General features: G+C 56.8%; 1 protein-coding gene across 7 annotated transcripts in view; it reads left to right on the plus strand.

The window, feature by feature from the left end:
• Nucleotides 1–13,137, plus strand: part of COL18A1 (collagen type XVIII alpha 1 chain) — a 76,883-nt gene that overhangs the window by 24,747 nt on the left and 38,999 nt on the right. Inside the window, exon 1 of one of the 7 annotated variants that reach the window (XM_036017503.1) lies at nt 6,014–7,563. The exons of 2 other annotated variants lie outside the window; for them this stretch is intronic. In XM_036017503.1, coding sequence (XP_035873396.1) covers nt 6,024–7,563 — 1,540 coding nt within the window. In that variant the 5' untranslated portion in view covers nt 6,014–6,023. Of the gene's footprint in view, nt 1–6,013; nt 7,564–13,137 lie in introns of those variants that run through there. 4 more of the 7 variants (XM_036017504.1, XM_036017505.1, XM_036017508.1 and 1 more) reach the window with 4 other exon arrangements.

The following is a 13,137-nucleotide window of genomic DNA, read 5'->3' on the forward strand; positions in this document are numbered from 1 at the left end:
GCAAAAAAAAAAACAAAAAACAAAAACAACTTTAGTTGTCCCCCCAGCCCCAAACAGCCACTAACGTACCCCCTGTGGGTTTCTCTATTCTGTTTCATGTAAATGGAACCGTATTATACGTGGCCTTTCGAGTCTGGCATCTGTCACCGAGCACAGCATCTTCAAGGTTCATCCACGCCATCGTGTGTCAGCGCCTCACTCCTTTTTATGGATGAACAGTAACTCCATGGCACGAGGGGCTGCATTGTATCTACCTGCCCGGCGGCTGGTGGGCACTTGCATTGTCTCCACGTTGTGGCTGGTGTGAATGATGCTGCTGTGAATGTTCATGTACAGTTGTGTGTGTGTATGTGTGTGTGTGGGGCGGGGGGCATGTTCACAGCTCTTTGGTGTGTATATACCGAGAGTGGAATTTCTGGGACGTGAGACAGTTCGAGGAACAGCCGGACTGGTTTCCTAGATGGCGGCCTGTTTTGCATTCTCACCAGCTGGGTGTGAGGGTTCCCACGTCTTCACCTCCTCACCGGCACTTGCGATTATCCGGCTTGTTGATTCCAGCCTGTCCTAGTGGGCGTGAGGTGTATCTCAGCGTGGTTTTCGCTTGCGCTTCCCTGATGACTAGTGACGATGGGCAGTTTTTCATGCATTTGTTGGCTCTTTGTATGTCCTTCTTGGAGAAACATGTGTTCAGGTTTTTGGCCGGCGTTTTAGTTGCATTGTTTGTCTTTTGTTCAGCTGTAGGAGTTCTTCATGTATTCTAGATCCAAGTCCTTTATCAAATTTTTGACTTGTTCATATACTTGTATTCTCCCAGCTGTGGATGATCTTTTCACTTTCTTGATGTTGTCCTTTGAAGCACAAAACTTTTAAATTTTTATGCAGTCCAATTTACGTATTTTTGTTGTTGTTGTTGTTGCTTAGGTATGTGGTGTCAAATGTAAAAATTCTTTGTCAGCCCTGGCCGGTGTGGTTCAGTGGATTGAGTGCCAGCCTGAGAACCAAAGGGTCGCAGGTTTGATTCCCAGTCAGGGCACATGCCTGGGTTGTGGGCCAGGCCCCCGGTAGGGGGTGCACGAGAGGCAACCACGCACATTGTTGTTTCTGTCCCTCTTGCTCCCTCCCTTCCCCTCTCTCTAAAAATAAGCAAATAAACAAACTAATAATTCATTCCCAAATCCAAGGCCATACAGATTTATTCCTATGTTTTTTCTAAGCATTTTATAGTTTTAGCTCTTACATGTGGGCCTTTGATCCATTTTCATTTAAGTTTTGTGTACAGTCTGACATATAGGTCTAACTTCAGTTTTTTGCCTGTGGCAACCTCATATTCCCAGCACTGTGGTTGAAGGACTGTTATGTCCCCCTGAACGGTCCTTGGCACTGGTGTGGAAAATATGTTGACCATCGATGTACGAGTTTTCTCCAGAACTCTCAGTTCTGTCCCGTTGATCTGTGTGTCTGTCCCTCTGCCCGTCCCATGCTCTCTTGGTCACTTAGCTTTATCGTGAGTTTTAGAGTTGGGAAGTGTGAGCCCTTTGGCTTTGTTCTAGCCCCAAACAGTGTTCTAACCCATGACGATGAACAGTTCTTTTGATATGTCAACCAATTAGGTAACTTGAATCAACAAATTCATAGATACAAACTATGGAAACTCAATAAGAAAGAGACATTTTGAATAGATCTTAACAGGTGAAGAGATTGATTTAAAGTACAGACCAATCTCCCTGGTGTGTGGACACAAAAATCCTTCAATACCAGCATACCACGTCCGGCAACACAGGGGGACAGTTAGGCATGATGCGCAAGTGGGCTGTGTCCCAGGAATGCAAGGCTGGTTTAACGTCTGAGAGTTGATGCCGTACATCATACCAGTAGAATAAAACACAGAAATCACACAGTCATCTCAGTAGACACAGAAAAGGGATTTGACAAAATTCAACACCCTTTCATGTTATGAAAAAAATAACTCAGCAACACAGGAGTAGAAGGGCACTTTCTCAACGCGATAAAAGCCCGCCCCCGACAGCGTGCACACTGGCGGGAGGCCGGTGCTGCCCCCGAGACCAGGAGCCGGACGAGGATGTCCCATCTCCATTTCTGTCCAGCATTATGTTCTGTCCGCAGATGGCATGTCATATATATACCCCTACAGAACCCACTAAAGATATTAAAACTAATTCACAAATTCAGTAAGTGTATAGAAGGCAAGACCTTTCTGGGAGCAGAGACCAGTGCCGGGCCCATGCGGGACGGGACTCCTCCAGGAGGCGGTGGCCGGCCGCTCGGCCCCACGGCGCTGGAGGGGGAGCAGTCCCGAGTGCCGCTTCCAGGGGCCGGTGAGGATGGTACCCCTGTGCCCTGGACACGGGCCAAGACGGGCATGTGGAAGACCAGGGCCAGCGCACCCAGCCTGAAGGGCCGAGAGGCCGCAGAAGCACTTTGGAGGCTGTGGATGTGGGAGTCATTCAGGGAGGGCCCTGCCGACGGAGGTGTGTGCTCACCTTCCGTGTACAAAGACCCTGTGCCCCTCCCCAGCGCATGTGCCGTGCAGCTGTGAAGGCCCAGGGGGCACCTCAAGCCCGGCCTGGCAGGACTTCCCGTGTCCTGTGTTGGACCTGGAACCTCCCAGGCGTCCGGGAATCCCAAGAAAACTGTCTGCAGGGGAGTGAATGGGAGTGTGCAGGCACAGACAACACACATGTATCTGCACACACAAAACACACCAAGTGTGTGTACATGTGTGTGCATGCACATAGTGGTGAGCACGTGCACCCACGTGTGCACAGAGACACACCCAAACATAGACACACATGCCCCTACATAGATGCACATGCATGTACGCATGGCGAGCCCTGGGGTGGATTAACAGGTGGACGGTATCGGTGGGCTGGGGCCGTGAGCTGAGGGCATTTCGGGCATGTCAGGAGGTCTGTGTGTGAGGGGAAGGTAGGCACTTTTCTCGGGTCAGTGGCCCCCACCAGGCACAGCGAGGGTTTGATTGTTTTTTTCCAAGGATATTCTCAGAGCCCCATGAGAGTGGCAGCCACCCCGTGACTCCCGACGGTCTCCACCCAGGCCCAGAACGCTCCTCTCACATCAATATCCGCCTCACTGTTTGGTAATATCCCAGGGCCCCCAGGCAGCTGTTGGGCGTGTTCCTCCAGCTGCTCGTGACAGTCACCAGACAGCCCTGCAGGCCTGCGATGCTCTGCTAGTGCCTAGAGGTGGCGGTGGCCCCGGCGGTGGGCAGGAGGGGCGTGCTCTGGAGCATTCGTGCGGAGGGATGCCCTGCTGGGTTGCACGGTTGGCTCAGGGCAGTGGAGCCTGGGGGTGCCCTCCCGGGCAGCCTGCCCCACACCGGGCAGCAGCTGCTGTCCATCCTGCACAGCATGGCTCCGCAGTTCCTGGCCCTGGCTCCGTCTGGAAACGGAGTTGAGCCAGCGACCCCAGGGAGTGCCTGAGTGCCCGGGGCCACTGGACTGATGAGGGGGCGGCCCTGCAATGGGGAGTCCGGCTGTGCCCCCCAACGAGCCCAGAGCCCACCCCCCCAATCCGGGCGGGAGAAGAAGGGGGAGGGCCGCTGGAAGTTCTGTCCTGAGATTTTCCGAAGACACCCCAGGCGTGAAATCACATTAGTGGCAGTGGATTTTCAAGGAGACTGTTCTCTGGGCTTTTCGAAGAATTCTGAGCGTCACGAGGATTAATGCTGGCAACACGGCCTCGCCGGGGCGCAGATGTTCGCCTGAGGGTTGCCCCCGCCTGTCCCTGTCCGCAGGGAACAGCGTCCGTCCGTCCGGCGGTCCCGAAACGTGAGTACCGGCCCTGAGCAGCCGAGCCCTGCCCTTTGGACGGTGCTCGCCGATCGGATCCGCGGTGTTTTCAGCTGGGGATAGCTGGGGATGCGACTTCAGGGCCCTTTCAACAGAGCTGCTGTCACTGCTGAACTCTGCCCGGGGGGAGAGTGGGCTGAGACCCCCAGCACAACCTGGAGAAGACGGGGTGAGGGAGGGACTCGGGCGGAGAGGCCTGGACAGTGGGAGTGCCGAGCACACGCAGGATCTAGTGTGGACTAGTGTGGAGGTTGGAACTGTGTGAGTGTGTGTGTGTGTGTGTGTGTGTAATGCTGTTCTGGCTCTCCCCTCTTGGGCTCTGTAATCTGGGGCCAGGCCTCTGGGCTCCGTGCCTCAGTTTCTTTCTTCGAAGGCCAGGCCAGGCACAGGCTCCCAGAGTGACACTGGGGTGCGTGGCACCGTGCATGGTGGGCGGTGGCGTGGCTGCTCTGCTCGGACAGCCCTGCTGGGAAAGAGCCTGGAGCAGTTTTTGTCCAACCAGGGGTCCCTGGGCAGTGAGCCGGAGAGGCCTCGCCGCCCCTCACTGGACGGCTGCCCATCCCTGCACTGGCGAGTGTGAGGATAGGACTCCGGGCCGGCTCCCTGACCCCCAGGGCAGCTTCTGTGCCCCTGCTGCTGCCCAGGGCTGGGGCCCCCGCTCGGGCTGGGCGGCACAGAGCGTGGGTGCTGGGCAACACCGAGCGTGGGTGCTGGGCATCGGGGTCAGGCTGGCGGCATAGGGAGGGTGTCCGCCGTAACCAAAGTCAGATGCCAGCACCCGTAGTGAGTTCAAAGCAGCCCCGTGGCAGGCATTGGCAGGACTTGCAGCCACAGGGAGGCATCCTTTTAGTGTCTTGGACAGAGAAAGTGTTATCTGCGGTTGTATCAAGGGAAGGAGTCCGGACACAATGGGAACTGTCCAGACGCATGCTGGCCTGGCGTGCGCCCTCTGGAGCAGTGCCAGTCAACTGGCAGGTCCCTTCGCTGCCTGAGATGCGGCCCGGAAGAGGCGCCTGCCGAAGACAGAGCTGCAAGAAGGCAGGACTGGGCCCCACACCGGGCCGGCACCGGGCTGCGGGCAGGGCTCCCTCACCAGCCCCCTCTCATGGCCTCGGGCCAGCTCGCAGTCCCCGCTCGCTCCACCAAACAGACTGAGGCCAGGGGGGCAGGGATGGCAGGAGAGGATGTCTGTGCAGGACCTGCTCTCGCGGCAACGTCAGTCTCCATGCATCCCATGATACCCGGCTTTCCCTCGGTGTCGGGGCCCCACTGCCACTGTTCTCCTTCACGTAGTTCTCAAGGGTTAACTCACAGACCCTCACCAGACCCTGAGAGGCACTGGTCACCGTGGCACAAGCAGGATCGGCCCCCGAGAGAGCCTTTCTAACCAGTGGAGCAAGGAGTCTGAGGTGTCACCATAGGCCGTGTGTCACCCGTGCCAGAGCCCAGGGCCTGGTCTCGGGTGAGATGGGGCACGGGCAGCCCCGTGTCAGCGCAAGCGGCAGGAGGGCCGCCAGGCTGAGGAGCAGTGTCTCTGAGCAGGCGGGAGCCCGGGGCCCTCACAGGTCTTCCTTGAGGTCGAATGTCTCAGAAGCCACCATTCCAACAGAAGAACTGGACTCACAACAAGTTTCAGTTTTACAGCAGGACGGTGGCCCCGGGCCAGGCTTCCCCAGCGGTTCCCAGCTGCAGCGGCTCTGAGCGTGGTGGGCAAGCGGGGCTGGGGGCTGCAGCAGCTCTGAGTGCAGAGGGTGGTGGGCAAGCGGGGCTGGGGGCTGCTGCCTCGGTGCCCTGCGGGTCCCAGCCCTGTCCAGAGCAGACGCCCCTGGGGGGCTGTGCTGGACATCTCCTTTGGAGCTGGGCTCTGTTGGGGGCACCCAGGCTACGGGGCCAGGAAGAGGGTCCTTTCAGAAGCTGCCCTGCGGGTCAGGGGGCTGGCCCGGAGACGAGCCAGCGCAGGGATCGGCAGCCACCTGGAGAGAGACAGCCAGGCCTCTCCGGCTCACAGCCCAGGAAGTTGGGGATTCCACTGAATGTGCTTAAATGTCCACTTGGCCTCTTGGAGTCTGTGGCTGCTCAAGGGAGGGGTGAGAAGTTCTCAAGAGTGCCTGTCATCTTGATTTAGGAGTCGCTGTCTTTTTTATTCCTCTGTGCGAGTGAAAAGGCAAGAGAGAGAATGGCCTGGAGACATGAATGGGGGAGCTGGCTACAAGCCGTGGGCGGGCTGGGCGGGAGCCGGGCTGGCCCCACCTCCCGGACGGCAGACTCCCGCCCACCCTCCCCTCCGTGGTGCACACAGCCCTGATGGCTCCCGACCCCAGCGGCCGCCTCGGCTGGCCGCTGCAGCTGCTGCTGCTGTTTTCCTGCTGCTTCGCCGCCACCTGGGCTGATCTGCTGACCTGGCCGTGGTCGTCCACTCAGACGAATGAGTCCACAGCCTCCTTGGTCTCCGTGCCCCCGGGCAGCCCACCTGTGCAGCCCACAGAAGGTATCATCACACAGGTGGACCCTCAGGATGGCCCCACGGAGCAGGGGATGGCTTCTGCCAGCCCCGAGCCTCCCCCGGAGAGGCTGGAAGCTGCCCAGGGCAAGGCCTCCACCTCCCCTCCTGCCTCCGTTGCCTCCCGCACGAGCCCAGACACGAAGGACACGGAGAACATTGCTGGCGTCGGCGCCAGGATCCTGAACGTGGCTATGGGCATCCGGAGCTTCGTCCGGCTGTGGGATGACACCACCCCCGCCGAGGATGCTTCCAAGATGGAGACTCTGGCACCGGCCACCCCCACGGACCCCCTTACCCTCCCTGGGCCATCCAGCACCCCCCAGGAGAACGGGACCGCTCGCTGGCTGACCAGTGGGGCCCTGCACTCTCCGGACACCAAGAAGACTGAGGCTGGCAGCCTGCCAGCACCCACCCAGCCACCACCCTCCCCGGACGGGCCCTGGGCAACGCTCAGTGTGCCCTCGGTGCCACCGAAGTCCTCAGGTAGAACTCTCTTCTCCGTGCCGGGCGGGGCCCTTCCCCAAGGGAGCCTGCAGTCCTCAGGTTGGCCCCCGGACCCGGATGGCAAAGGACTCCTGCTGGAGGCAGCCCTTCCCGGCCAACGGCACCCACGCCCTGACAGCCTCAAGCGCACGCCACTTCTGCTCCCCCTGGTGACGGGTTCGCTGGGCACGCACGCTGCCCCCTCGGCTCTCTCCCCTGGCCCTCCCGCCAGTCTGTCTCAGATCTCACTCTCGGCTTTCCCTGGGGACGGCGGTGCTTGGGTGTCTCACGTGGCTAGTTCTGTGGGGCCTGGTCTTCCTAATAATGTCTTCGCACTGCTCGGGTCCCAGCGACTGACCCCGGCAGTGCAGCCTGTCCGCCACGCCTCCAGCCGCTGCCTGCCCCTGCCGCCCTCCCTGCCTGTCTGCGGCAGCCTGGGCATCAGCCGCTCCTGGCTGCCCAACCACCTGCACCACTCGAGCGGCGAGGAGGTGCTGCTGGCCGCTCGGGCCTGGGAGGGCCTCCTCCGGTCGCGCTGCCACCACTTCCTCGCCTGGTTCTTCTGCCTGCTGATGGCCCCGCCCTGCGGCCCTGGGCCCCTGCCCGCCCTGCCACCCTGCCGCCAGTTCTGCCAGGTCCTGGAGGATGCGTGCTGGAGCCACTCGGACGGGGGCAGGCTGCCGGTCACCTGCGCCTCGCTCCCTGCCCAGGAAGACGGGTACTGTGTGTTCATTGGGCCGGCTGCAGGTAACGGCCGGCCCACCGACCCCACCGTTTCCTTTTTGCCCTTTTGCATGAGCCCGGCCAGGGCTGGTGTGAACCTCACACAGCACCTGCCGCCCACATGCCCGGTGTTGCCCTTTATGAGCAGGTGCCTGTCGAACCCTCAGGAGGCAGGGGGAGTGCAATGCCTCCTTTGCACGGGGCAGACAAGTCTGGAGATGCCTGTATCCAACCCTAGGTTCTCTGCATGACGAGGGCAGATGTGTGGGGAGGAGCCCCTGCCCAAGGATTGTAGTTTACTTAGTCCTTTGAGACACTCTCAGTCACAGGGGGGGAACTGAGGCACAGAGCGGCAACATGATATGCTGAGGGAGCCAGGATTCCCTCCTACGTCTGGTGTCTGACGTCCTTTCTGTCGCCTCAGCCTGATTGGGCAGAGGGGCTGCGGGGGCGGATGCCGCAGGGAGAGAGGATGTGCTTCTCTGAATGTTGAGTGGCTGCAGCCAGGCCAGCGGTCAGTGAGCCTGTGCAGCTCACGTGAGGCCACCCCAGCTGGGACCCGTGAGCTCCAGACACGGTCTCCCTGCTCCTCTTGTCCGGGAGGGGGAAGGTAGCTGCAGCCTCCAGGCCCCTAGCTATCGGTCTGGCCCTGCCCCCCCTCCCTGTGGGGAGCGGCCTTGACCACTCATCCATCCCTGCAGTCACTGCTGGTGGGGGCGGGGTGGCTGCACTGGACCTCGAGGAGGCTGTTCCGTGGCTGAGCCCCTGAGGAATGTGTGGGTGACTCCCTGGCACTGCTGTGCCAGGCCTGGGGTGAAGCAAGGGGGGCTGTTGTCGAGCAGGCCTCGGCCAGGGCAGGAACAGGTGCTGATGATGGGTGGCGCCCAACCCCGAGGAAGGGGTGCACCAGGGGCTGGTCTGAGGGGGGATGGGGCTGCTGACAGGGAGGCCGAGCCCCGGCCCAAGCAGGAGTGGCCCGGACGGTGTCCGGCAGAGGGACAGCCACACGGGGCCCGCTCTGGGAGGCCCGGTGTGTGGTACATGCAGAGCCGAAGGCCCTGTGGCTGCCCCTGTGAGCTGGTGGGACTTGGGGAAGGGGTTCAGGGCCCACAGTGAGCTGCATGTTCCCACGCCCCACCCACACTTGGTGCCCAGACATCTGAAACCTGGGCCGGCAGGGGCCTCCTCCTTACCCTGCCCCCCTCCAGTGTGTGTGGCTAGGGCTGCGCCACAGGGGGTGCCCTTCCATGGAAAGGAGCCTGGTGGCTCCCCACAGCCCACCTCCTCCTCCTTGGGGCTCGGGCGGGGCCTGAATTCAGCAGACCTGCTGGCTGGCCTCAAACTGGGCCCTGGGCCCTGGGTCTCTGTTGCCGTGGGCGGGGGCGGGGTGTGGGATCTCTCTAACTGCAGCTGGCCTGGTCAGCTGAGTGGCCTACAGGGGACTTCTCACTGGACGTCTGCACCGCTGGCAGGGCCCCCAGCCTGCGAGGGAGGCCATGTCCTGAGCAGGGTCTGGGGACTCTCCTGTCAGCACTCCCCATGGTCACTGCGCTTGCAGCCCCTGCAGTGGGCTGGAGGTGGGCTTCGGACGTTCGTCTCACCAGGGCCCCTCCTGGGTGTTGCCTGGGTGGGGAGGGTCCCATGGGTGTTTTCTCCCTCCTTTGCTTTTTTAGTTTTTAGAGAGGGGGAGGGGGGAGAAAGAGAGAGAGAGGAAACATCAATGTGAGAAACATGGATCAGTGTCTCCCACACGCCCCTTACTGGGGACCTGACCCACGACCCAGGCATGGGCCTGACTCGTAATTGAACCAGCAACCTTTTGCTTTGCCGGACGATGCCCAGCCCACTGAGCCACAGCGATCAGGGCCTTCCTTAGGCTTTTTATTTTTAGTAGGGAACCATCTACAGCCTGGCTTGGAGGGGAGGGACCAGGAAGGCTCCAGCCCCGCTCTGGTATTGGAGAATGTTTCCCTCAGGGATGGGGATCCCTTTCCCCGCAGTTCACATCCATGGGTCGCACGTGCAAGTTCTTCGGTTTCTCCATGTCCCGTACTATCCTTAACCTTCCCCTGTCTATTTTGTACCTACCATCTATGCTTCTTATTCCCTGTACCTTTTCCCCCATTTCTGCCCCTTTCCCTCCCCCCGATAACCCTCCATGTGATTGCCATTTTTTTTATTCTGTTCCTGTTCTAGTTGTTTGTTTCCTTTGTTTTTGTTTCTGTTTTAGGTTCAGTGGTTGATAGTTGGGAGTTTGTTGTCATTTTACTGTATATATTTTTGATTACCTTCTTTTTCTTAGATAAGTCCCTTTAACATTTCACGTAATAAGGGCCAGGTACCAAACTTTATACTGTCTTTCAGTTTTACCTTTTCCAGAATGTCATCGACCTGGAATAATATAGTATATGTAGCTTTTTTAAACTGTTTTTCCCCCACTTAATATCCATGAACATTTCCTCTATGTTGTTTTATGACCTCAAAACTCATGTGTTTTTATCACTGAATAATATTCCATTGTCTCGATGTTCCACGGTTTATTCACTCCCTCCCTTATTGAAAGACATCTTGGTTGCTCCCAAGTTCGGACAATGAGGAATAAAGCTGCTATAAACATCTGTGTGCAGGTTCTTGTGTGGAAATGAGCTTTCAAGTCCTTCGGGTAAATACCCAAGTGTGTGTGTGATTGCGGGATCGCAGGGTAGGAGTGTGTTTAGTTCTGTAAGGAGCCAGTGCGGCTGCGCCGTGTTGTGCCTCTGTCAGCAGGGACGCAGCGTTCCTGGGGCCCCGCGTGCCTGCCCGCACTTGGTTGTCCGTGGTCCGGGCTGCGGCCGTTCCGATAGGTGTGAGGTGGTGTCTCGTTGTTGTCTGAATTTGTGTTTCCCCGTTGAGTGTGATGTGGAGCATCTTTCCATATGCTTATTTGCCATACTTACATCTTCTCTGGGGAGGTGTCTGTTAGGGTCTTTGGCCCGTTTTTTAATTGGTTGTGTTTTTTTTGTTGAGTTTTGAGTATTCTTGTTATATTGTGGGTGGACCTTCTTTGATCAGACACATGTTTTAAAAATATTTTCTTCCAGTCTGTGGCTTGTATTGCCATTCTCTTGATGTGCCTTTTGTAAAACTGAAGTTTCTGATCTCAAAGAAATTAAACAAAGTCCAGCTTATCAAGGATATTTTGTCTTGAATTGTGCCTTTGGTGTTGTACTGAAAAGCCATTGCCTTATCCAAGGCCAGTGAGAGCTTTTTTCCACATTATCTTCTGGGACTTTTATAGTTTTGCATTTTCCATTCAGGCCTGTGACCCACTTTGGTTAACTTCTGAAATAGGTCTCAGTTCTGTGTCTAGATTTAATTTTTTGCACGTTGATTGTCAGCAGTTCCAGCATCATTTGTTGAAAAGATCTTCACTCCATTACATGGTCTCTCCTCCTTTGCCAAGGATCAGTTGACTGTATCTATGCGGGTCTGTTCCTGGGTTCTCTGTTCTGTTCTGTTGGTCACTTTCTTGGTTCAAGAATTTCACAGTCTTCATTACTGCAGGTGTAGAGTAAGTCTTGAAGGTAGGGAGTGTCAGCCCCCCACCTTTGTCCTTTTTCAGTATTGTGTTGGTTATTCTGGGTCTCTGCCTCTCCATGTTCACGTTCAAGTTGGTTTGTTGCTATTCACAGAGTCGCTGGCTGGGACTTAGATGGAGGCGGCAGTGAGTCCGTAGACCGGCTTGGGGAGAGCTGACGTCTCAGCGACATTGAGCCTTCCTGTCCATGAACATGGACTGTCTCTACGCTCATTTAGGGCTTCTTTCCTTTCTCTCGTCAGAGTTTTATAGTTTTCCTCACCTGGGTCTTTACTTATTTTGCTTGACTTCTGTCTAAGCATTTAATTTTGGTATTCTGTAAATAGTATATACTGTTTTTGATTTGAAATCCCACTTGTTCACTGCTGGTGTGTGGAGAAGTGATTGACTTTTGCATATTACTCTTGTGCCCTGCAGCCTTGCTGTATCACGTGGTAACTCCAGGAGGTGGCTTTGCTGCTGTTGTTAATTATTTTGAATTTTCTACGTAGACAATGATATTTTCTGCAGACAGACACTTTTATTTCTTTCCTCCCAACCTCTGTCATTTCGTGTGCTTTTCTAGTCTTACTTCCTTAGCTAGGACTTCCAGTGTGATGTTGAAAAGAAGCAGGGAGAGGGCACATTCTTGACTTGACTAGCAGTCCTAGTTTCTCACCATGAAGTGTGATGTCGGCGGCAGGGTTTGTGTAGATGTTCTTCATCGAGTGGAGGACATTCTGCTTTCCCAGGTCACTGACAGTTTTTGTTAGGAATGGGTATTAGATTTTGTCGAATACTTTTTCTGCAGTTTCGATGTGATCTTATGATTTTTCTTCATTAGCCTTGGTGTGATGGATTCTGTTAACTGATTTCAAATGTTGAACCAGCCTTGCATACCTGGGATGAACTTGGTTGAGGCTGGCCTGTTTGCTGAAAGGAAAGCCATCTTCAACGAGGCAAGTCCCCCAGTTTCTCCACCTGGTGGTAGGCCACCAGGTGGGCTCCAGCTTGCTAAAGGTGTCACCCACCGCATTCCGGGACACTGCATTCTGGGAAGGCATTCCTCGGAGCTTTCAGAGAGCAGCTGGGAATGGACAGTTCGCTTTCTGGAAAGATGTTGGTTTCCTGCCCAAGATAGTGGACTCCGTGTCTTGGGTCACGCCTCCCACACAGCAGCTGCCAAAAGCTGTGCAGGGAGGCGGCTGCATCCTCCGTTCGCGCTCACGGTGCCTGGGACTGGACGACCGGCCAGTGATCTTAGGGCCTTGGCATTCGAGTCCTGCTCCCGATGGGAACCCGAGGAATGTCACGGAAAGGAAATGGAAGAACTCAGAGAAGGAGCTGCTTGCGCATCTCTGAGGTCCCTAGGGCTGCCTGTGAAACATGCTGCTGTATTCCGGCCCAGAAAGTCGACAGCTGCTGCATCTCGCTCTTAATTGATTTGGAAATGTCCTAGCTCTGCGTGGGCTGGGGTGGCGGTGGAGCATACTTTGGGGACAGCGGAGTCAGCACTCTATGACCTCTGGAACCCAAGCTGGTCACAGTCCTGTTTCCCAATCTTAAACATCTTCCCGAGTGGACACTCAGGCCCTGGGTACTTCTGAAACAAAGGGACCGTCATGGCAATTGCTGCCCTGGTAGACAGCAGTCTGTCCTTGAGTGGGAAGAGACCACTCACCTCCTCCAAGGACAGGGTCTTCCTAAAAGGTCCCCTATTTTCTTGGGGGGCCCTTTGCCCTCAGCAGGCACAGAGGCCAGGCCACTGAGGCCAGGCTGCTGGCTGTGTCACGCCTGGCTGACCCTCACTTTCTGTCTGCATGGGGAATCTTACCTGCAAGAGCTGTGAGTGAGGCCAGAGGGCACCCCGGATGGCTGGCCATGCTGCCCACGTGGCGGGGAGTCAGGACCACGCAGAGCCATGCCTCTGACCTGGGGAACCAGCCCTGGCAGGCACCCCAGTGCTTGTCTCTTTGTGGTGGCTCTTTGTCCTGTCTTCATTTTTGTTCTCAGGGACTCTTGGAGGCCAACTTGCCTTAGAA

Source organism: Phyllostomus discolor, chromosome 2 (assembly GCF_004126475.2).
Source record: "Phyllostomus discolor isolate MPI-MPIP mPhyDis1 chromosome 2, mPhyDis1.pri.v3, whole genome shotgun sequence".
NCBI lineage: Eukaryota > Metazoa > Chordata > Mammalia > Chiroptera > Phyllostomidae > Phyllostomus > Phyllostomus discolor.